This window comes from Silene latifolia, chromosome 9, assembly GCF_048544455.1.
Source record: "Silene latifolia isolate original U9 population chromosome 9, ASM4854445v1, whole genome shotgun sequence".
NCBI classification, from domain to species: Eukaryota; Viridiplantae; Streptophyta; class Magnoliopsida; order Caryophyllales; family Caryophyllaceae; genus Silene; species Silene latifolia.
Window position 1 is genome coordinate 187,866,770 of NC_133534.1, and position 24,242 is coordinate 187,891,011.

General features: G+C 37.7%; 1 protein-coding gene and 2 long non-coding RNA genes across 5 annotated transcripts; 2 read left to right on the forward strand and 1 right to left on the reverse strand.

Annotated features, from left to right (window-relative positions):
- Nucleotides 1-200: 200 nt before the first annotated feature.
- Nucleotides 201-18,002, forward strand: LOC141600307 (uncharacterized). 2 transcript variants are annotated; one of them, XR_012524287.1, is made up of 7 exons: nucleotides 201-469; nucleotides 584-654; nucleotides 780-851; nucleotides 973-1,044; nucleotides 1,160-1,218; nucleotides 1,639-1,706; nucleotides 17,667-18,002. It is a non-coding gene; the product is annotated as an uncharacterized LOC141600307 (long non-coding RNA). The 2 variants fall into 2 exon arrangements; XR_012524286.1 differs by lacking the exon at nucleotides 17,667-18,002 and adding an exon at nucleotides 11,601-11,804 and having other exon boundaries at nucleotides 780-1,044.
- Nucleotides 16,396-20,397, reverse strand: LOC141600306 (uncharacterized). Of its 2 annotated transcripts, XM_074420513.1 has the most exons (11): nucleotides 19,260-19,334; nucleotides 19,006-19,110; nucleotides 18,761-18,862; nucleotides 18,549-18,632; nucleotides 18,376-18,433; nucleotides 18,211-18,282; nucleotides 18,037-18,090; nucleotides 17,690-17,944; nucleotides 17,436-17,609; nucleotides 16,910-17,356; nucleotides 16,396-16,814 (listed from the first exon to the last, which is right to left on the reverse strand). In XM_074420513.1, exons 2-10 carry the CDS (start codon nucleotides 19,036-19,038, stop codon nucleotides 17,166-17,168), a joined length of 1,023 nt encoding a protein of 340 aa, XP_074276614.1. In that variant the 5' UTR covers nucleotides 19,039-19,110; nucleotides 19,260-19,334; the 3' UTR covers nucleotides 16,396-16,814; nucleotides 16,910-17,165. The 2 variants fall into 2 exon arrangements, with proteins under 2 accessions (XP_074276614.1, XP_074276615.1); XM_074420514.1 differs by lacking the exons at nucleotides 16,396-16,814; nucleotides 16,910-17,356; nucleotides 17,436-17,609; nucleotides 17,690-17,944; nucleotides 18,037-18,090 and adding exons at nucleotides 19,461-19,580; nucleotides 19,693-19,797; nucleotides 20,208-20,397 and having other exon boundaries at nucleotides 18,257-18,282; nucleotides 19,260-19,322.
- LOC141600308 (uncharacterized) lies at nucleotides 19,927-23,943 on the forward strand. The gene is made up of 3 exons (XR_012524288.1): nucleotides 19,927-20,016; nucleotides 21,295-21,407; nucleotides 23,566-23,943. It is a non-coding gene; the product is annotated as an uncharacterized LOC141600308 (long non-coding RNA).
- The last annotated feature ends 299 nt before the right edge of the window (nucleotides 23,944-24,242 follow it).

The following is a 24,242-nucleotide window of genomic DNA, read 5'->3' on the forward strand; positions in this document are numbered from 1 at the left end:
ATCCTTTTTCTCTAATAATAATCAGGTTATAAATTTAATCGATTCCATAACGGGTCGTGTTGTGGATGGGTTTCGAGTTTGATAAAATTAAATAGATGTTGAATCTGGGTCGTGGTTAGAGCCCAATAATTAAAAAGCCCAACATAATGTTGTGTCTGGAGTCTTCATTTCAACTGAGTACCATTTGTTACAATCATTTTATCAAAGTTGTGAAATCAATATCATCCTCTTCATTATCATCCTTCAACAACACAACCCATTACCTTCACTCGTCCTCAACCTTTCCCGATTATCATCATCAAAATCAAAGTAATGAATTCAAACTTCGTCTATCATCAAAGCCACGACTTTACTATTGAAGATTATTCGCCCAGATTTAAAATTTCTTCATTAATTTACAAAATGATCGAGAAATGACAATAAAAATTGTGAAAATGGTTGATTGATTAGATTATTATTGAAGATCAAGGTATGTTTATTCTGATCTACGATTTTGTGTTAATTTTTTTTTTTATTCAGGTAAAGGCAAAATTGTTTTTAAGTTTGTTCTATAATTGTTTTTTTTATTGCATGTTGTTGAAAGTTGTTGCAAAGGCACTCCAGATCTCTAAAATGATGGATCTGTTGATATTAAGAGTATTATTGTAGATCAAGGTTCGTTTATTCTAATATACACTTTTGCCTTTTTTTTTTTTTTTTTAATTTCAGTAGAGTAGTAGTCGACGTTTTTAAATTAAGAGGTTGTTAATTTTTTTTTTTTGATTTCATGTTGTTGGAAGTTGTTGCAAAGGCACTCCAGATCTTCTAAAATGATGAATCTGTTGATATTAAGGTTATTATTGCTGATCAAGGTTCGTTTTTACTGATATACAATAACCTTAAATTTTTTTATTTTTTTTAATTCCGGTAAGGTAGTACTCCAAGTTTTTTTATTTGTACTATAATTGTTTTTTTTTTGCATGTTGTTGGAAGTTGTTGAAAATCCACTCCAGATCTTCTAACATGATGGATCTGTTGATATGAAGGTTGTTATTGTAGATCAAGGTGAGTTTTTTCCGATTAACAATTTTGCCTTTATTTTTTTTTTAAATTCCGGCTAAGTATTAATAAATTTGTTAATTACAATGGGTTGAAATTTTCTTCATTATTTGATCAACAGGTAATGGTCATATCAGAAATTTGTACTATAGTCAGTAGTCAGTACTATTCCAACAATTGGTAAGTTGTGCTCCTCTGCCTTCTTCTGTTGGTTTGTACTGTTTTTAATCGCTGTTTTTACTTTAAAGTTTTTATCTTTATCGCACTTTTTTCATCTGGGTTTGTTGTATTTTTACATTAAGATCGCACTTTTATGAAAAGATAGCATTTTTTTTGTTTTTAAGTATATACTCCGTACTTTTTTAGTGTAGTGCTTTTTTGTTTTTAAGTATATACTCCGTACTTTTTTAGCATTTTTTTTGCTTCAGATTGCCTATTACAATTTGTCAGATATAGTATATTTGTAGCAATTGAAAAAAAATATTGATGCCGCTCCTTTCTTTATCTTAAATAGTTGAATTCTTTATTTTTTATCTTCTAATAATTAAGAAAAGTTTTCTATGTTCTTATATTAATAAGTGTAGATGTTTCGTGTTGCAGGTTATTCTTCTTACATAATGCCAGCGGCTGCGATTGGAGCGATGAGATATTGCTCTATGTGGTGGAAGGTGTGCTTTTCATTTTCAAATCAAGTTTGAGCATTAATATGCCCTATGCAGTATAGATAATGATGTAAAATTTGCCGCACTGGAGTAATCAAATCTACTAATTCTTCCTTCAAAAAAGAATAAAAACTACTTACTTTCAAAAGTTGTACCCAATGTATACGGTAGGAAAATCGATCGAATTTGACATCAACTAACTATTAAAACAAATGGGGACATCCGGGACAATGTAAATGGGATGGGCAAATCTTTTAGAAACGTGAACTTGTCATTATGTCATTAAGGAAAAGTGGAAAACTGATTGAGAATATTTATTTGAGATTTTGTAAGCTTTTTTGTTGTCGAAAAGTTTTTGTAGTCGAAAAGTTTATTATGTTAACTTAGTTTGATTTGATTATGATAATAAGTTTGGCAAAGTCCTCGAATGATTGGAGGAGGTAAGTTAAGATTTCTGCGGAGAAAGTTTAGAATTAATTCTTATTTGGGTGTTCATTAGAAGTAATAATCTAGGAGTAGACTTTTGTGGTATCAGTAACTGAGTAAAGGCAATAGGATTCCGGTGCCCGGTGGTACTGATCTCACAGTAAGGATTTAGTTGCAAACTTAGACATTTGAAGTAATGTTGTTTAACGCTTCATTGATAGAAGTCTGAAGTCAGCTTTTAACACTTAAAGGCTTATACTCAAAAGAAGATAAGTAGATCGAGGTAGCATATTGTTTTGTTTAGATCCTACTCCGTATCTGTGGTGAATGGTACAGTGCTACAGTCAACTGTGGCCTTTGTTTTGGATCAATGTCGTTCTATACGTTGTTTAGTGATTGTAATGTTTCTGAGATAAAAATACTTATTTGTTTTGTCTTATTTTTTGTTTATTTATTGTTTTATTCTGGTTTTTTGTTTGGTTGGGTGTAGTAAAGATCTGATTTTTAGGTGTCTATATATTTATGTGGTTGATTTTTAATTTATCCTTATTGTCAGTATAGCTTTTTCGTAATGTAACATTATAGTTAATATTGTTTTTATATTAGTTGCATCAAATTATTAGATTTATAAGACGAATGAGAAAGGAAAATGAAAGAACAAATTAATTAAAATAAAAGATAAATTACTTTAAATAAGTTTCTAATACAAACAAAAATAGAATAGTGTATCAAAATAAGAAAAATCTAAGACAAATTTATAGTTTGTCGAATATCTCCTTGTAAACAACATTATTAGATGTTCTATTGGTCACTCCTTTGTCTTCATCTAGAAGGAGGACTTTTAGACCTTTCTTACTTGTAACCCTAGATAAGGCAACGTACAATTGCCCATGGGTGAAGACTGGTCTAGGAAGATAAAGTCCAACACGGGATAGAGATTGCCCTTGACTTTTGTTAATAGTCATGGCAAAGCAAACCGCTAAAGGAAATTGTCTCCTTTCGAACTTAACTGGGAACATCGTAGTGTCGGAAGGTGTCAACGTGATCCGGGGAATATAGACTTTGCTACCAATATGACTTCCAGAAATAACAGTTGCACTTATCACTCGATATCCTAGATGATTTACCTCCATTCGGGTACCATTGCACAATCCATTTGCTTGGTCGATGTTTCTAAGAAGCATGACTATAGCTCCAACTTTCAGTTTTAAGCTATGATTGGGTAAACCAGAACATCTGATAGAGTTGAGAAACTCAGTAGAGTAAAGTTCCCGAACCCCACTATTGGTCTCTTCCTTGCTGATTTCATCAGAACTTAAGTAAACTTTCTCCTCCTTTTGAATTTGATCCAAGACATAATCATTTACCACTTCGACGACATCATGAGTAGGTGCTAGTATAGCTCTTTTAGTGAAGTACCAAGGGTCACCTAGGTGATCTTTTAAAGACGGGTATGTGCTCTCTACAATGGTTGTAATACTCCGTATTTATATGTCTTGGGGGGTACTCTATCGAGTAGCCCTTACTCTGTCGAGTAAGGGCAAGTTGCGAAGTTAAATAGTTTCTGACCTGTTGGGCACTCGATCGAGTAGCTGGGGCACTCGATCGAGTAGGGGGGTACTCGATCGAGTACCTTGGGTACTCGATCGAGTGTCCGGTTTTGCGGGGGTTTTTCTCGGGTTTTGTTAATTACGCGATTTAGGTATTTAAACATATTCGTCTTTGTTCTAAATCACTTTTCACAAAACCTAAAACCTGTTTAAGAGAGAAAGCAATCGGTTCTTCTTCCTAATCGCGTTCTTGACAATTCCGGAGTTCGACGGTCGGTTTGTATCGTAGTTCGCGTCGTTGGATTCCTTGCGTCGAGGGTAAGCTTTTAATATAATTTATATAATGTTTTGTTAAGATTGATGAAACCCTAATTTAGCAATTGGGGGTTTTATGAGTAGTATTTGAATGGTAGCATCTATGTGTTGTATGGTAGGAGGAGAATTCGTAGAGGAGCTGTTTTGATACAATTTTTGTAGATACCGTCTGCGTGTTGTGCTTTCCGGTAGGATTTCCTACTCGTATTAGTCCCATAATGGGATATTGGTGATGTCTTTGTAGTTAGTTGTTTGCTATATGATTGTGATTGTGATTGTGACTGTGGTTGTGTTTGTCGATGGTTCTCGAGATGCGTTCTCGGCTGAGTGGGGTCACTTGCGGGAGTGATCTCATGCCCTAGTTTCGCCCTTCGTGGAACCCGCCACGAAAGGGGATGTGCACATTAATGGACGGGGTTATCGCTCGTACGATGAGCGGGGCTTAGGTGGGAACGGCTGCGGTCCCCCATGGCGTGGTATGGGTCCGTGGACGTCGGTGTTGAGATGATGGGAGTTGGTGTGTGTGTGTGTGTGTGATTCGGTTCAAATTGTCTGTGTATCTTGTTATCGTTATCTATATTGATTGTGTGATTAGTACTGACCCGGTGTTGTTTTGTAAACCTGCGGTGATCCATTCGGGGATGGTGAGCGAGATATTGAACAGTATAGAGATGAGTACGGGATAGCTGGGATGGCCACGACATGACGATAGAGTCTTCCGCCGTAGTTTAGCATTTATTTACATTTCAGTTGAGAACAGATAGTTTGGAGTAATGTAATGTACTTTCGATTTGGTTTCGAGGATTGTATTTATTCATTAAACTATTTACAATAAATGTTGTTTTTGTTTTGTCTATTTGATTATCATACCTCAAGCACCGAGATGGTGATGTCTTCATACCCGAGTGGTCCTGGTAAGGCACTCGGAGTATGGGGGTGTTACAAATGGTATCGAGCGACGATCCCGAAACCTCGTAACCAATGAACTTAATGAACATAGGGAGTCAATTAAAATGAACCCGGGGTAAAAGCTGTAGGAGCTAGTGCAAAGGCTTGGGAGACGTCCTAAAGTCGCAAGGGGTCGCCCTACAACTTTGAACCGGTCACATGGGGAAAGTGTTTGTCGAGTCATCGGTGTGATTGATTAACTTGTGCAACAAAGTGATGAAGTGAGATGATTGTTTGGTGTTGAAATAGGAAGTTGAGCAGGTGAAAGAAAATGATATGTGGAACATGTTAACGTGATGATAACATGTTGAATGATTTACAATGTGGCTTTAATAGCATGATGAATTGATCTTGTTGATAGTAGAGTAGATACGTAGCATATTTATTACGATATCATGTAATTTTATGGAAGTTAGCATGTTAGTGTATGACGTAATATGCGGGTAGCTTTTACGTATTGGTGGTACTTGATCGAGTAAGACTGACTCGATCGGATAGGTTTTTGACGATTTTGAGTCCAGAATCGCGTTTTGGGGCACTCGATCGAGTAACTAGGGGTACTCGATCGAGTAGAAAATCACTCGATCGAGTAGCCTAGATACTCGATCGAGTGGGTTAGAGATCAGAAGGTGCGTTTAGTTCGGAGTTTGGGTACTCGATCGAGTACATGGTGGCACTCGATCGAGTAGCCCGTTACTCGATCGAGTGGGTTTGGATACTCGATCGAGTAGGTTCTGGGCAGCGCGTTTTCGTGTTTTGAGGTTTAGTACGTGTGTTCATGTTTACCCTTTCTTATATAGCTTCAAGATGCCGCCCAAGAGAAATGCTTTGTATGCGAGAGCTGAGCTTATGACTACGGATGACATCGTCAAGATGTTAGAGCACCAGGATGCTCTTACTGAGACCCTAAAGAGAGTGAATGAGGACAAGGATAAGAGTAAGGAGAAGGAGGTTGACCAGGCTAAAGTCAGCCTCTATATTGCGAGGTTTAATCCGAAGGAGTATAAGGGAGTTGAGGAGCCTAACCTTCTTGATAGTTGGCTGAGGGAGATGGAGAACATACTAGATTTAGTCCACTGTCCTGATGAGATGAGAGTGGATCAGGCTGCATTTTATCTGAGGGAGGCAGCTGGCAAGTGGTGGGATTCAGTGAAAGTGAGTGCCAAGGAGATATACACCAACCAGGGGTTACCTGCTATACCTTGGGAGGAGTTTCGTAGGGTGTGAGGAAGGAGTTCGTGCGAACATGTGAGGAGTAAGTTGAGAGAGGAGTTCGACAAGTTTAAGATGACCGCTTTGAGATGTCCGTGGTCGAGTACTACCGGCAGTTCAATGAGAAATCTAGATATCCGAGGATATGGGTTTGAGTGAGGAGAATCGGCTTTGAGGTTTGAGAGAGGGCTAACCACGAAAATTATGGATAAGTTACCCGTGGGAGTCCTTACCGATGTAAAGGAAGCGTATGAGAGGGCGGGAGAGCGAGAGACTAGTGGAGATGGCTCGGGAGAGGTCGGGAGGAGAGAAGAGGAAGTCGAGAGCGAGGGTGGTGGCCAATCTAATTACAAGAAAGGCAACCACAATCAATCTAAGGGGTTTTCTTCCGGGTCCGGGTTTAGTCTTTGGAACTTCCTTTGGGAGAGGCCGTGGGAGTGTGAGCAATAGCTGGGGAGTGACTGCTTTGGTTGTGGTGGCGTAGGCCACAAGAGACATGAGTGCACGAGTGCACCGGGATCTTTCCGGAGACTCGCGCAGAGCTTCGCGAGCAACAGACCGGCGGGATCATGGCCAAACCGGGGAGGTCAGAGCTACCAGAGTGGAGGCAACCGCAACGGCGGTAATTCTTACCAGAAGACACCGATGAACAACAACAACAACAATCAAGGGTCGGGTGCTAAGCCGACCGCATCGCCCAAGATCTTGTCGGGGAGGTGGACAGAAGACCAGTGGCAAGTTATTCAGAATGGAAAAAGAAAGCGCTGAGGAGGATGAGCATGTTATCACCGGTACATTCCTTGTTAATGGTATTCCTACGTTTGTTTTGTTTGATTCGGGGGCTTCTCAGTCGTTTGTGTCTTCGAGTCATGTTAAACAGTTGGGTTTGAGAGTATATGAGTCTGTTAGTGAGCAAGTTTTCATACCCTCGGGAGAGTCTGTATCGTGTGGGAGGTTGTTTAGAGATGTATCTTTGATAGTTGGGCAAGTCGATTTCCCTGTAGACTTGCTAGAGTTTCCTTTTAATGGTTTTGAGATGATAGTTGGGATGGATTGGTTAGGAAAGTATAAAGCTAAGATAGACTGTCATCAAAAGAAAGTGTCCTTAAGAGGCCCTAAGGGAGTTAGTGTGTCATACCGTGGGTTTCTAGTCAAACCCAAGGTTAAGTTGATTGCAGCGGTTACCTTGAAGTCTTATCTGAGGAAGGGATGTCCTCTGATCTTGTGCCATGTGAGAGATAGTCGGATAGAGAGTCCGACAGTTGATGAGATACCAGTGGTGGGAGAGTTTGCAGATGTTTTTCCGGAGGAGATTCCGGGGTTGCCACCGAAGAGGGAGATAGATTTTACCGTTGAGTTGAAACCAGGGACGGGGCCAATCTCTAAGGCACCGTACCGTATGGGTCCTAAAGAGATGGAGGAGATTAGGAAGCAGTTGGATGATTTGATAGAGAAGGGATACATTAGACCTAGTGTATCGCCGTGGGGAGCACCAATTCTTTTCGTGAAGAAGAAAGATGGAACTTTGAGGTTATGCATAGATTACAGAGAGTTGAACCGAGTGACGATAAAGAACAAGTATCCTTTGCCAAGGATAGATGACCTGTTTGATCAGTTGAGTGGTGCAACAGTCTTTTCTAAGATTGATTTGAGGTCGGGGTACCATCAGGTGAAGATTAGAGAGGTGGACATACCAAAGACAGCTTTCACGTCGAGGTATGGCCATTATGAGTATGTGGTGATGCCGTTTGGGTTGTCTAATGCACCGGCAGTGTTTATGGATTTGATGAATAGGATCTGTAGACAGTTCTTGGACCAGTTTGTAGTGGTGTTCATTGATGATATCTTAGTCTACTCTAAGACTAAGGAGGAGCATGAGGAGCATTTGAGGATCGTGTTGCAGACTTTGAGGGAGCATGAGTTGTATGCTAAGCTGTCCAAGTGTGAGTTTTGGCTAGAGAAAGTTGCTTTTCTGGGGCATGTGATATCTAAAGATGGGGTAGCTGTGGATCCGGCAAAGATCGAGGCAGTAACAAAGTGGGAAGCACCAAAGAATGTTGCCGAGGTTAGGAGTTTCTTGGGTTTAGCTGGATACTACAGACGGTTTGTGAAAGATTTCTCCAAGATAGCTAGACCGATGACGGCGTTGATGCGGAAAGAGAACAGGTTTCGTTGGGATGAGGGTTGTGAGACGGCATTCCAAACATTAAAGGAGCGTTTGACCACAGCTCCTGTCCTAGCATTGCCTGAAGGGAGCGAGAATTTCGAGGTTTATACAGATGCCTCGAAGAATGGGTTGGGATGTGTGTTGATGCAGAATGGTAAAGTGATTGCCTATGCTTCTAGGCAGTTGAAGCCTTATGAGGAGAATTACCCTACACATGATCTGGAGTTGGGTGCAGTGGTGTTTGCTCTCAAGATTTGGAGACATTACCTTTATGGAGCAATCTTCAAGGTATTTTCTGATCACAAGAGTCTCAAGTACATCTTCACGCAGAAGGAGTTGAACATGAGACAGAGGAGGTGGATGGAGTTGATTGGCGACTACGACATGGAAATCATCTACCATGAAGGGAAGGCCAATGTTGTTGCTGACGCTTTGAGTAGAAAGAGTGTACATTCCTTGTGTACAGCTCTATCTTTGATGAGGCTGAGAGATGAGGTAGCGAAGTTCGGGATTCATATGATGCAGAAAGGAGATGCTATGGGTGATATGACAGTACATATGAAGTTTTATGATGACATTCGGGATAAGCAAGCTTTGGATCCTAAGATGGTGGAGTGGAGAGCTGGGGTGGAGAAAGGGACAGTGTCCGGTTTTCTATTCATACAGATGGTAGTTTGAGGTTTGATGGTAGGTGGTGTGTTCCTAATGATGAGGGGCTGAAAAAGACAATCATGGCAGAGGCGCATTGCACACCGTATTCAGTTCATCCAGGAGGAGATAAGCTATACAGAGATTTGAAGAAAACGTTTTGGTGGCCTGGGATGAAGAAAGAGACAGCTGAGTTTGTGTCCCGTTGTTTGACATGCCAAAGAGTTAAAGGGGAACAGAGAAGACCACAAGGTAAGATTCAGTCCTTAGAGGTGCCTGAGTGGAAGTGGGAATCCATTTCCATGGATTTCATTGTGGGTTTGCCGAAGAGTCAACAAGGTAACAACATGATTTGGGTGATAGTGGATCGCTTGACCAAGTCAGCTCACTTTGTCCCAATGAAAGATACATGGACTAAGGCACAACTGGCTATGGCCTATCGAAAGAACGTGCTTAAGTTACATGGAGTTCCTAAGGACATAGTGTCTGACAGAGATGCGAGGTTTATATCAAGGTTTTGGAAGGAGTTGCAGGAATCGTTGGGAACAGCTTTGAAGATGAGTACAGCATTTCATCCTGCGACAGATGGGCAGACTGAGCGAACAATCAAGACTTTGGAGGATATGTTGAGAGCTTGTGTGATGGATTTTGGTGGTAGCTGGGAGCAGAGGTTGGACTTGATAGAGTTTTGTTACAACAACAGCTATCACACCAGTATAGGTATGGCACCGTTTGAGGCTTTGTATGGGAGGAGGTGTAGGAGTCCAATTTGTTGGGACGATAGTGCTGAGGCAGTGGTTTTAGGACCAGAGATGGTACAGGAGATGGTGGAACAGATTAAGATGATCAGGGAACGGATGAGAGCAGCCCAGGATCGACAAAAGAGTTATGCAGATCTACATCGTCGGGACATAGAGTTTCAAGTTGGGGACAAGGTTCTTCTGAAAGTGTCTCCAATGCGTGGAGTTATGAGATTTGGGAAGAAAGGCAAGCTAAGTCAGAAGTTTATAGGACCTTATGAGATCTTAGAGCGAGTTGGGGAAGTTGCTTATCGTTTGGCTTTACCAGCTGCGTTAGAGAGAGTGCATAATGTGTTTCATGTATCGCAGCTGCGGAAGTATGTGAGTGACCCGTCACATGTGTTAGAGGCAGAGAGCTTAGAGCTAGATGAGTCCTTATCATATCTTGAGGTACCTAAGCAGATTCTTGATCGAAAGGTTAGGAAGACTAGGAGTGGTGAGACAGTTTTGCTTAAGATCCTTTTGTCTAACCACGAGACTGAGGAAGCTACATGGGAGGCAGAGGATATCATGAAAGAGCGTTACCCTTTCCTTTTTGATCAGGTATGTATGGTTACGGGGACGTAACCTTGTTTCTTTTAGGGGGGTAGGAGATGATCGCGAGCAGTTTTTAAGAGTTTTATACCCTTTTCATATGTTGCGTCGGTATGTTTGTCGGGATAAGTTGGGATTAGTGTCATGTCTTATGTTGTTTTTGTTGTGATTATGAGTCGGGAATGTTATGGGAGTGCCTTTGTTTAGTAGTGGTTTGAACTTCGGGGACGAAGTTCTTTTTAAGGAGGGAAGACTGTAATACTCCGTATTTATATGTCTTGGGGGGTACTCTATCGAGTAGCCCTTACTCTGTCGAGTAAGGGCAAGTTGCGAAGTTAAATAGTTTCTGACCTGTTGGGCACTCGATCGAGTAGCTGGGGCACTCGATCGAGTATGGGGGTACTCGATCGAGTACCTTGGGTACTCGATCGAGTGTCCGGTTTTGCGGGGGTTTTTCTCGGGTTTTGTTAATTACGCGATTTAGGTATTTAAACATATTCGTCTTTGTTCTAAATCACTTTTCACAAAACCTAAAACCTGTTTAAGAGAGAAAGCAACTGGTTCTTCTTCCTAATCGCGTTCTTGACAATTCCGGAGTTCGACGGTCGGTCAGTTTGTATCGTAGTTCGCGTCGTTGGATTCCTTGCGTCGAGGGTAAGCTTTTAATATAATTTATATAATGTTTTGTTAAGATTGATGAAACCCTAATTTAGCAATTGGGGGTTTTATGAGTAGTATTTGAATGGTAGCATCTATGTGTTGTATGGTAGGAGGAGAATTCGTAGAGGAGCCGTTTTGATACAGCTGTAGATACCGTCTGCGTGTTGTGCTTTCCAGGTAGGATTTCCTACTCAGTATTAGTCCCATAATGGGATATTGGTGATGTGCTGTAGTTAGTTGTTTGCTATATGATTGTGATTGTGATTGTGACTGTGGTTGTGTTTGTCGATGGTTCTCGAGATGCGTTCTCGGCTGAGTGGGGTCACTTGCGGGAGTGATCTCACGCCCTAGTTTCGCCCTTCGTGGAACCCGCCACGAAAGGGGATGTGCACATTAATGGACAGGGTTATCGCTCGTACGATGAGCGGGGCTTAGGTGGGAACGGCTGCGGTCCCCCACTGGCAGGGCTGGTCCAGTGGACAGTCAGTGTTGAGATGATGGGAGTTGGTGTGTGTGTGTGTGTGTGACAGTTCAGCTGTCTGTGTATCTTGTTATCGTTATCTATATTGATTGTGTGATTAGTACTGACCCCGGTGTTGTTTTGTAAACCTGCGGTGATCCATTCGGGGATGGTGAGCAGATATTGAATAGGTATAGAGATGAGTACTGGGATAGCTGGGATGGCCACGACATGACGATAGAGTCTTCCGCTGTAGTTTAGCATTTATTTACATTTCAGTTGAGAATAGATAGTTTGGAGTAATGTAATGTACTTTCAGTTTGGTTTCGAGGATTGTATTTATTCATTAAACTATTTACAATAAATGTTGTTTCTGTTTTGTCTATTTGATTATCATACCTCGGGCGACCGAGATGGTGATGTCTTCATACCTGAGTGGTCCTGGTAAGGCACTCGGAGTATGGGGGTGTTACAATGGTAGCTATTGGATCTAATCCAGGCTGTATTAGTATATCTTCGGGTAATTCAATGTTAGCTACACCATCATTTGGGCCACCAGCTAAACCATCACCGACTTCGAGAATCCACTCTGAAAATTGTCTGATTTCATCAACGTCTGACTCTGCACTTCCGACTTGGAGTCTCATATTTTTCGTGAGCTTCAAAACCTATCATTTAATAATTTAAATAAGATGGTCAGAATTGAATTACTAAGTAAATGAAATTATCGTAGCATTATAGTAGATTTTTTAGGTAAAATAAAATAGACATTATGTTCTAACCTTGCAATATCTCCATAAAGGAGAAGAACTGATAGCAGCACCAACAATATCTTGCCTGCTTCCTTTAGGTATAACAGGCAAGATTTGTCGAAAATCACCGCCAAAGACCACAACTTTTCCTCCAAATGGTTTTTCAGGGTCTCCTTCCGGTGAAGTTCTCATGATATCTCTCAAGCTTCTATCAAGAGCTTCAAAACAATAACGATTAACCATAGGTGCCTCGTCCTATATGATAAGCTTTGCCATTTTTAGTAGCTCTGCCAAATCGGTTCCTGGTCATATTCCATAACACGTGGAGTTTTCATTGACATTAAGAGGTATGCTTAGTCGGGCGTGGGCTGTCCGCCCTCCGGGAAGAAGGATAGCTGCAATGCCACTTGAAGCGACAGCTATAACGATTTCACCTTTCGACCTTATTCCAGCGCATAAGGTTTTCCAAAGGAAAGTCTTACCGGTTCCACCATACACATAAACAAAGTATACACCACCTTGACCATTTTCAACGGAGAACATAATTTTTCTATAAATTGACTTCTGTTCATCTGTCATTGAAGAAGTGAGCACTCCATGTTCCTTCTTCAAAGCATCTTTATCATAAGATAACTCATCAGCCAAGAGCCTATTGGAGCACGTAGCAAGAATATCAACGTCCGGATATGGCATGTTGTCAAACTTACACAGGGAACTGCCATTTCTTTGCAACCAAGATTCAATCTCGGATAGTGCGTAATTCTGCAACTGCTCGTCTGTGAGTTGCAGATCTGTAATCATGAAAAATACAAAAAAATAGGTTAATTGAAGAGAACGTTAGTATATGAAAATATTGAATAACGTAAATTATGGATCGATGGATATACCTGGGTTACGTAGTTCCGTTCGTCTTCTGTGTAAGATATCATCTGATAATAACTTCCACGTCTTCTCCCACACTAATTCCGGCTTCACTAAGCTATTTGTGAGCAAAAGGGTGGAGAAACGATTCCTAAGATAAAACCCCGTGCCCCAATAACTCGCTTCCTCAATGGCATCAATGTACTCTTTATCATCACCAAATAAGCCTAGAGCGTAGCATGCCTCTTTGAAAGTTGTGTGAGGGACTCCATTTACCGTTCGAATATCTTTATATGATTCGGGTCCTTTTACAAAGTTCAGAAGAGTTCTCAAATAGTACCTCTCACCACCATTTGGAGACATATGATACATTCTGCCAAGAGTAAATCCTTTTTCCCTCGGTTTCCATACCCTTTCCTTTTTTTTCCATACAAATTTTTGTGGAAACTCGCAATAGGTTAGATCTCTACGATCAGATTTCAAATTGTTATATTCCATCCAAGTTGTGAATTTTGTCCTACCTCCTGAAGACCTTTCGACCACTTCGTCAATTGGATCGTCATCATGGAAAATAATGTTTTGCTCATTAGGTAGATGATAATCCAACCTTAAAAAGGGGGGAGGGGGGGGGGGGGGGGTCCTATAGTGAATAGAAAAGGCAAAAATATTCCAAATTGCTTCACATGGTGAAATGTAACGACAGTCGTAGTATTCTTGTATTTGATCAATTTGATTTGGGTCTTGACTACCTATTTAAATAAAAAAAAGGCATCATAAGACATTTAAGTGTAGATTTTTATGACCGAAAATATGAAATAGAGAAGAAATGAAAAAAATTGAGTACCATTATTGAAGCGAGTCGTACTAACAGTGACACAGTCATATCCTTTATTAATGTACTTGAATAAGTACTTGATGGATCTTGCTTGGTTGCACCATTCAACGTTAATGTGAGCATGATATTTCAACAATAAATCAGCATTGTATGGAACAACATATCCGTTCTAACGGATTGTGTGAGGATATTTATGTGTGTAAGTAAATTTCGAGGACGAAGTTCGTTCTGAGAGTGGTAGAATGTAACATTTCGTCTTGATGGTTGATCTTGTCCGATGGATTGTCTGGGTATTGAGTTACTAGTGAGTGTTATGGAAGTAAGACAAGGTTCACAACATTATATTGTGGTTATTTGGCAATATTATGGAGTTAGTATTGAGAGTATATGCTGTAGTTGGGACGATATCGTGAGTCATGTTGTGGAAGTAAGTGTGGTTGGTAGACCTAGTGTTAGGTGTCCAGGTTTCATAAGTTGGAACTTCGGGGACGAAGTTCTTTTTAAGAAGGGAAGACTGTAATACTACGGACTTTATGGGCTGATACTCGACCGAGTATGGCCTACTCGGCCGAGTAGAGTGTGTCGTGTAGCCTGTTTGGTTACTGCCCAGGAACACTCGGCCGAGTATGCTGAATACTCGACCGAGTAGAGGGTACTCGACCGAGTATACTTTATACTCGACCGAGTATCCGGTCTGTCGGGTATTATTTCCGCGGTTTTGATTAAAATGATTAGAGATTATTTATATAATCGTTTGTCAGTTTCTAAAGGCCTTTTCTTCCAAAAACATAAACTACGTTTCTTCCCCCTCTAATCATCTTCATCAATTCCAAGGCAAAGGTCATCGATTATGGGTTCTATCACCATATTCCGTGTCAGTCGTCATAGTAAGTGTCTTATCTTTATTGATCTATTGTTGTCCTTAAAAGTTAGCAAACCCTAGTTTGGATTAATTTGGGGGTTTAGGGTTTGCTCATCATATATGTGTTGATTGTTGATTACCATTGTTATAGGTGACGATGTGGTATTTGTTATGCATTTGTACGATTAATTGCAGCATAGCGGATTGTGAAAAGGTAGGGTTTCCCTACTCAGTTTACTGTTCATTGATTTAAGACTTGATTGTATTGTGATTGTTGTTATCTACTGATCGTCGGAGTACGGATGTTGTGGTGATGGTGTTGGTGTGGTTGTGTTGTGATGGTTGTGGCGTTGTGACAGCTGTGAGGCTGTGATTGTTGTGTTTGTAGTGGAGTCACTTGCGGGAGTGGCTTCACAACCTAGTTCGCCCTCCGTGGAACCCATCACGGGAGAGGATGTGCACATTAAGGGACAGGGATTGTTAGTCGCTCGTTGATGAGCTGGAGTAGGTGGGGATGGGCTGCGGTCACCCACTGGCGGCGAGGATTACCTGTTGCGATGGGTAATCTGGCAGGGCTACATATTTCGGTGTATAGTCGGTTACGGTGTGAGATCGGGAGACCGGGGATGGAGGATGATCAGCCGGTTACATTATTTGTTTGTCTTATTTGAATTATGCAGTAACTAACCCCGTGTTGTTGTTTTGTAAAACCTGCGGTGATCCATTCGGGGATGGTGAGCAGATATGACAGGTAATGCAGATGTTTAGCTATGGGACAAACATGGGGGAGTCATCACTTCGAGTCTAGTCCCCGCCGTTACGAGTTTAGCCGTCTTTGATTTCAGTTGTATTGAAGTCCTTGCCCTTTTAGTTTGAGTTGGTCTGAGATAATGTATTCGCTAACTCTTTATACTTTAATAAATGTTGTTCGGAATTTGTAACTTTGATATACTAACCTCGGGAAACCGAGATGGTAACAGCCTTTCATGCTAGAGTAGTCCTTGGTAAGGTACCTTGGTATGAGGGGGTGTTACAAAGTGGTATCAGAGCCGAAGATTCCGGCACCTAAAACAAATGAACATAATGAACTTAGGGAGTCTAAATAAAATGAACCCGGGGAGAGTTGTTTGGAGCTACCGCAAAGACTTGGGAGACGTCCCGGAGTCGCACTATGGCCGTCACAAACTCAATCCGGTCACGTGGGGGACTGTTTTGTGTGTTTATTTGATTCATGCGTATGGTGTGTCGAAATTGAATGCTTGGAACATGTGGTAGAAGGTGTAATGTGTGAAAATCTGTGAAGGACATTGTAAAAGTGGTAGAAAGGCATGATGGAATTGATGTGTGAAATCAGTTGAAACGGTTTTGGCATGAAAAGTATTGGCATGTTACGTGTTTACTATGTGGCTTTCAGATTTATGACGTAATATGCTTAACTTTGGGTAGCGATGCATAGTATATAGAATTGCATGCTTAAGTATATTATCGTAAGTTTATGTCGTGTTTAATTTTCATGTGAGTATGATAAAAGTGCATCTATGTACTGGTTTCTTGAAGTATTGAGTTGTTGTTGTTGCCTTATGCATGTTCAAATTGTTTTGGTTGAGGAAAATTTGATTTGTATGAAAACCGATTATAGAAGGGTTGTCTTAAAACTATCATAAGTTGAGTTCTAGAAATGATATTGCGTAATTCCAATTGGAGATTTGTCTTCTTACGATTCTAACAATAGGTCACACGCCCAGAGCGTGTAGCTAAATAACTGCAAGGCTAAATAAGAAGCATGTAGCTCTGATATACGTTGTAGTCTACCAGAGCGTTCCTCAACCACAATGTCCCTACTATCAACTGTGTTCTCCATATCTCCCACAATAAGGGCAGCCACCTCTGAGACAGTAGGTAAATTATATGTCCTCCCATCTTTATTACGTGCACTAATGAGCCTTAACCTCACCTCACCATCAACACCTTGGTGTAGACGATCTCTAGCCATTCTAAATGATTTTGCTAAAACATTGTAACGATCAACCATTTCTTTTAAATCCTTCATTAGACCATCGTCAAACTGAATACCATTAGTAGAGCTGCATATATAATTGTTAAAGATTAAAATATTAAACTGAAGAAAAATTGACTAAAACTTTAGAGAACTTTGAAATAGAAAAATAAAAAGGCTAACCTTAGAGCGTTCGTCCTGTGCTTCAACTCCTCTTCGGTGTCGTAAATATAAAGTTGACAAAATTTGGGTGGTGCGTCATTATTAGGTAATAAGCTTCCAATTAAATGTGTATTTTCCCCACCTATTCTAAATGTGTAAGGACCCCTACCTCCGTTCACTGAATGATCTATTTTGCCATCCATAGATGTAAATGAAAACATATTATTGTAACTACGTATGTTCTCAATGGAATGTTTACTTTGGGGGTGTTTTCGCATCAAGAGATCACATAACAACTTTGGAGGTTTTTTATAAACGGAAGTTCTACTATCCTATTTTTACAACACATAGTAAAAGAGGGCACCACGGACTTGGTATCCATACGATCCCTTTCACCGTACCACATCTGAGCTCCACATTTAGTGCAAGTGTAAATAGGGTCCCCGATATCATCGTATCCTTCAAGATCTGTTAGTAAAGAGAAATGTCAATAGAAAAGAATGAAAAATGAATAAAAATTGTGCTTAAAATATGAAAATAATATGACCTTGAAGGTCATCATCTTCCATTCTTAAACGATTAATAGCTTCATAAGATTCATATGCTGATGAAAGATCCCTTGCTATATCTCGGATCATGTTTTGTCTTTCAAAATGCCGCTGTAGTGAAGTGTTATCAGGGATCTCATTTTCATTGACCGAAAGTTGCTGTTCAATATTATCTGTACAAATGTATAAATTTTGTAAATGTTAATTTTTTTTCCTTTATTTGAATAAAGTGCAAGGTTTTGATGAGAATTACCAAATGTGATGGTGCTAGACGGAGTTGTGCGTCTTGAGCTGGAAGAATGTTTAGCAATCCTTCTTTGACATAAGATAAGTTTCCTCTTTTCCCTCGCTAACTTTGTTGCCCGTTGTTGTTGGGTTAAATAAATATTATGGCCCGTAAAAACTAACAAATTTGCATTGGATCTTTTCACGGACAATTTTTGTTTCCGTTGTTTCCTTGAAGTTTGTGCAAGTAGGTAGTCGTTTACACCTTTTCCCAACTCATAATCTATGAGACAAAATTAAGGTACACATTTGGGTTATTAAAAAATCAAATAGTTATAATTTGATTTTTTCTGAAAGAGGTAGTAAGTAGATTACCATTCCAAAAGTTGCTTATAGAGGCTGCCATTAGTTTATTTTTCGTCCTATCTGCTGCTTTTTTTAAAACAACAAAAATTGTTGAGTACATTATTCAGATAACGGAAAGGAAAAAATTTTCATGCTCAAAGCTATACTTTATTTAAAAACAAATTCACAAAGTGATAGACATACCAGTTTGAGATTGATACAATGGTGATTTACCGTTATGAGGCTGAATTAAGGTACCTTTTCCCAACTCATAATCTATGAGACAAAATTAAGGTACACATTTAGGTTATTAAAAAATCAAATAGTTATTTTCACTATTTTTTCTGAAAGAGGTAGTAAGTCGATTACCATTCCAAAAGTTACTTATAGAGGCTGCCATGAATTTTTTTTTGGTCCTATCTGGTGCCTTTTTAAAACAACAAAAATTGTTGAGTACATTATTCAGATAACGGAAAGGAAAAAATTTTCATGTTCAAAGCTATACTTTATTTAAAAACAAATTCACAAAGTGATAGACATACCAGTTTGAGATTGATATAATGGTGATTTACCCTTATGTGGCTGAATTGACAACTGACTTTGAATATTTGGATGTAGTTGATGTGCTTTAGTAAAATTAGTCAATTTAAGATAATGAAGAAAAAATAAATAAATAAATAAGTTAGTAACATAAAAATCACAGTGATATTCAACGTACTTATTTTTATAGAAATACTTAAACTGAGAAACATACCATTTTCGGTGTTATACAACGGTGCTTTACCCTTACTTTGTTGAATTGATGTTTGCCGTTGAATATGTGGAGGTGTTTGAAATACTTGCGTGAAATCAAACACTATAACATCATGTGTGGTGGAAAATTATATAAGTAAGCATGTAACATAATTAAGGTTATGGAAATGGTTTTCTTTTTTGCAAATGTATATATAAGAAATATTTATATAAAAAAAATTAAAATTCATTAAATCTCAGACATACCATTCTGAAATTGAAACATTGGTGCTTTACCATGATTTAGTTGAATTGATGATTGCATTTGTCCTTGTTTGTTTGTTATGTCACGTAGCGGCAACAAAGACGTACCTTACATTATATTTAAATTAAATATAAATAATTACAAAATAAATTGGTAATTCACTTTGTTATATAAAAATCAATGATCCATCTCATTTTCACATAGTACAGTATTTTTTTGTATAAATAACTAAAATTTATTTAAATGGGAGACGTACCATTATGAGGTTGAACCATTGGTGCTTTACCAGGATTTGGTTGAATTGATGCTTGGCTTTGTCCTTGTTTGTTTGTTATGTCACGTAGTGGTAACAAAGACGTACATTATATTATTTTAAAATTAAATATAAATTACGAAATTGAGTATAGTAATACGCTTTGTTATAAAAGAAAAACAAATGTGAATTTAGATGACATACCTTGGTAAATTGGAGTACTGAACATGTTTATATTAAATTGGTCAATTGATATATGACTGGATAACTGTGAATTGATATATGACGTCGTTTTTTGTGTGGGTCTAATATTCTCAAGGTCAGCTGCAAAAATAGTGAAAATAAAAATTTACTATGTAGCTAATACGTGAAGAATTCGTAAAGGATATCTAAACTGAAATTGCATTTAGAAAATTAATTAAAGGTTAGTAAATACCTAAGGTATGTGCATAAAGTGGTGCTTTACTCTTTCTTTGTTGTGTAGTTGTTTCTCTTCGCCCATGAGTGTTTGTTATTTCACGAAGCTCTAAAAATGGACTATCTAAAAGATATAAAAAAATTATCAGAAAAGGAAAAACCAAAGAACGAATTTCACCATCAACCTGAAATATTAGAATGCAGTCAAATCGTATCTATTTGAATGTCTTTCTGTTTTCTTTCAGGTAATTGCACCTCAAACTGCTAGTGGTATTGTTATAGACTGATCGGAGGCCAGCAAGCTTATTATTACTGTTGGAATTGCTTCATAAAGCTGTAATAGGTAATACATGACATTCAACTTGATATTGAATCTGACCATGAGCATTCCTTATTAAATCACCATTGTATTCAATTATTTTTTGTTTTTTCTTGTTTTTAATCCGGCAAGACAATCATGAGCTTGCATTTGCAAACAGTTTCTAGATTAGAGATTCATTAAAGGTAAAATTAGTATAAAAGAGATGAACTAACCTTTATCGCCTTCAATGCTTTTTCTTTTACTCTTCTTTGCTGTTTGTTGTTCAGATTTAGATCCTGCCATGGATGGAGATGGTTTTTAATTTTTCTTTTTTGTGAGAAGTTCAATTACGTGATATTGAATGGAGTCAGAGTACTTGTAGGGCTTTGGAATTGTAGAATTGTAATAGTCAAGAGTAGAACATTCCAAATACATATACAATTACCTAAATTACAATGAATGTGAGACACTGTTATCTATAAAGGATTGAATAACGTGACACATTGATTATTATTTTTTATTAGTTGAGAATATTAAACAGATTTTGACGACTATTAAAATTTAGTAATATCTAACATGTTTTTGAGAACAGATTTCCAGAAAAATTTAGACGTCTATTATTTCTTTTGAGAATCAGGTTATTCGAAATCAGTACTTTTTTCTTCAAATTTATACGCATCTCTTTTTTTTTTTTTCTTTATCATAACATTATCTCAATTTATTAGACAATTTTATTAAACTCTGAAAGGCGCCATCCAATTTTAAACTTGTAATTATTTCAAGTCTAATAAAATTTGCTAAGAGATCATAAATTTTTTTAGGGTTTTGTAAAGTAAGATAACATATGATTAGGTTATTCGCTTATGGTACATGTAAACAATTTTTTCTTTTTAAATATTTCTTAAACTAGTATTTTAATAAATAAGAAGTGTTTTAAGTTTTTTAATAGTGACATATAATCGAAGTTCAATCATGGCAATTTTATAATAGTGACTCTTAAATTAAGAGTAAATGTTTAAATGTAGCATATCATAGTGGATATGTGAGATATGAAATTGCTCCCAACGAAATTCAAAAGGTTTAGTGATGAAAAGACAAACACAAAAAAATTCAAAAGAAGTTCCTCCAAAAGAAATTCAAAGAGAATGTAAACATTACACCGGATTAAATCCATCAATGAAAAACACGAAGTTCAGGTGTTAACACTATCTAATCAAAAAGTAGCCTTATAAAAAAACGACATTCGTCCAAAATAGTTCTAAAGTTTAAATCGAACATTATGAAATAACTTCTTCGTCTTGACAGTAGCGATTTTCTTAGTTGCAGAGCTTGCATCACATGATTGAAGGTCAGCAACTGGGGACGGCCTTTTCTGAGGAGTTATCTTTGGGCTATTATCTTCGGTTTGGGACGGTTCCTCCTGATCAAAAATAGTAAGTTTTTTAGATATATTTACTTAAATACGTGTACGTAGTTTAAGTATTCGATTAAATGAAATATTTACCTCGACGTCAACACTATGAACAACCAACTCCTTGATGACCTAGTAAATAAAAGAGAAAAAAGAGTTAGCCTTAGATTGTGAACATATTGATCATTTGATCATAAGGGTAAAAATTTTAGATTATAACCTGCGAACTTTGACCATCAGTCAAAGGTGTAGGCCTCGATTTAAAAGAATTCATCTCCGCCTATTAATACATCAAAGGTAAAACGGTTAATATAATATCTTATTTTTGAGGGAAATAGGAATTCAGTTTAAGAAAATTGTAGCATACTTTGAAAATTTCAGTATATCTTTGATGCCATTTATGCGCAATGTCAGGGTTGGCAGTCATACTGGCAACGGTATAGCTAGTACTACCTTGTGCCACATTGTACTTAGGATGTATATAAATCTTGAATATAAATGACTTGTCAAGGAACACTTCTAGGTCGCAAGGTGTGTCTTGTGGATCACCACCACTCTATGAAAAACATAGAATATAAATTAGAAATAGAAACATTTTTTTTATTTAATAACTGGGTATTTGAAATTTGAGGGAAAAGAGAAAACGATGAAGTATAAAAAGTTAACCTTTTCAATTTTTGATAGCATCTCAGTGGCTGATTGAGTGACGAATTGATGAACTTGACTATCAAATACAATAAAATATACCAAATCATCAGAAGGGTCCGAAACTTGAAATTTAATCTGGAATCTGCAATTAATAAAATTCAAATTAGTCTCAGATTTGAAGTTTTGAAACAATACAAACAAATTTAAAGAGGAGTCTAAAAATTGAACCTGGGCACTCTAGATGTAAAACCATTAATAAAACCGTCACAACTTTGTCTGGAACAAACCCACCTCCCTTTGTTATTTTTCGTAGCCTTAGTCCAACAGAGTTTGCAGCTGTCGTAGTACCAACCAGCTGTGCAGTCAAGGTCGATTATTTTTGCGTACGTGTAGTAATAACCCTCCTGGGAAAAATACGTTATTTAAATATAGGATTCGGTAGACATGAAATAACAAAAAAAAACATTCTGATTAAATAACCCTCCTGAGAAAAAAAAATTGATTAAATAAAGACAGAGGCAATAAACTACTTCTCATTCTCTTTTATGTCACTGATTGACTTTATACTATCAAATGTCATGTCATCATTTTCATCGTCGTCAGTCACGTCAATAATTTGCAAACAGTTGCTTGCGGCCGGAGTGGAAAGACTGAACAAAATAAGTTAGCGTAAAGTAACCATATAATTCAGGTAACTGTATAAAAGAGTGTGGTAGTTAAAGTTGTGAAAAATAAAATAAAAAAGAGTGATACCTTTGCTCAAAATCTTTGACTTCCGGTATGTCGGGATTGACTTGAAAAACAGTAGCATTGAAAGTTGTTTGGACGCGCCAATTACCTAAAAAATTATGTATAAGAGGTTGAATATTAAAGACTTATATGAACATTAAAATTATTTTGATGATATAATGAATGAGTTATAGTACCTTCATATTTTTTTGTTTGAACACATTGGATGACAATGACCTTTGACTGTTCTGGATTGGGAAGTTTGGAAATGATATTGGGTATTTGAACCGTGAAAGGATCCTATAATGTGCATGAAAGCTTTGTTCCCCTAAAATTTTAAAGAAAAAAATTTTAGTTTAAGATATATAAAATTTATGAAGGTGAAATATTTTGAATTCAATCCAAAATAGAGATGTGGTTAAAGAATGAATGCACTTATCAAAAATGAAGTACCAAGATTCGACCTTTTTAAGGTATAAGATCTATATTGTTGGGAAATTCTAAAATTGTCCAATCATTAAGGTAGGAATTTGGTTATATACATAATCCTCTATATTTTGAAAAGAAAAAAGACATACCTCTGAATCAACAAATAATAGTTCAATGGCATCGAGTTTCTTCTTATCATCTTTGTTGTTCTTGTTGCTAAATTCTGGCCTGGACCATTTGTGAACAACCCTAACATTCATTTGAGTAAGTCTAACTCCATACTTGAGTTGACTAATAGTAAGAACATTTGTCATGGCTATTTGAGAAATTGAGAAGAATAATTTGAGAATAGTTTTACTGAATTTTTTTTACAGGGTGAAAGATGGAGAAAGATGTGGAACGTATGAAGAGGAAGTGAATGGGAATTAAAGAGGAAAATAAAGAGGTTTATGGCAACTGTGATTTCCGAGAAGTTTATGGAGAATATAAAGAATTATGGATTGTTTTTTAATAGGGTATATTAAGGGTTTATTGTATAATTTATATTGTTTGTTGTTTTTTATGTAATTTATATGGGTTGTTCTTTTTTCCGGTTTTTTAATAGGGTAGATTAAGGGTTTTATGTGTAATTTATGTAGTTCGTTGTTTTATCTGTAATTTATATGGCCTCTTTTTTTTCCCGGTTTTTTAATAGGGTAGATTAAGGGTTTTAAGTGTAATTTATGTAGTTCGTTGTTTTATATGTAATTTATATGGCCTCTTTTTTTTTAATAGGTTTTTTTTTCAATGGGTACTGCATCAGCCAGCCATTTTTTATGGGTAATTGGGAAGTTGGGTTGAAAATGCAATAATTTGACACGGTTAAATTTGTGAATTCTGATTAGTGTTTTTTTTTATGGAAAATTGGGTTGAAAATGAAATAATTTCACACGGTTTGCAATGTGAATTGTGATTAGTCGTTTTTTTATGGAAAAGTGGGTTAAAAAGGCAATAATTGCATGCAGATTTTTATGAGCATTGAAACTACTCGTGATTGGCTGAGATTTGTGAT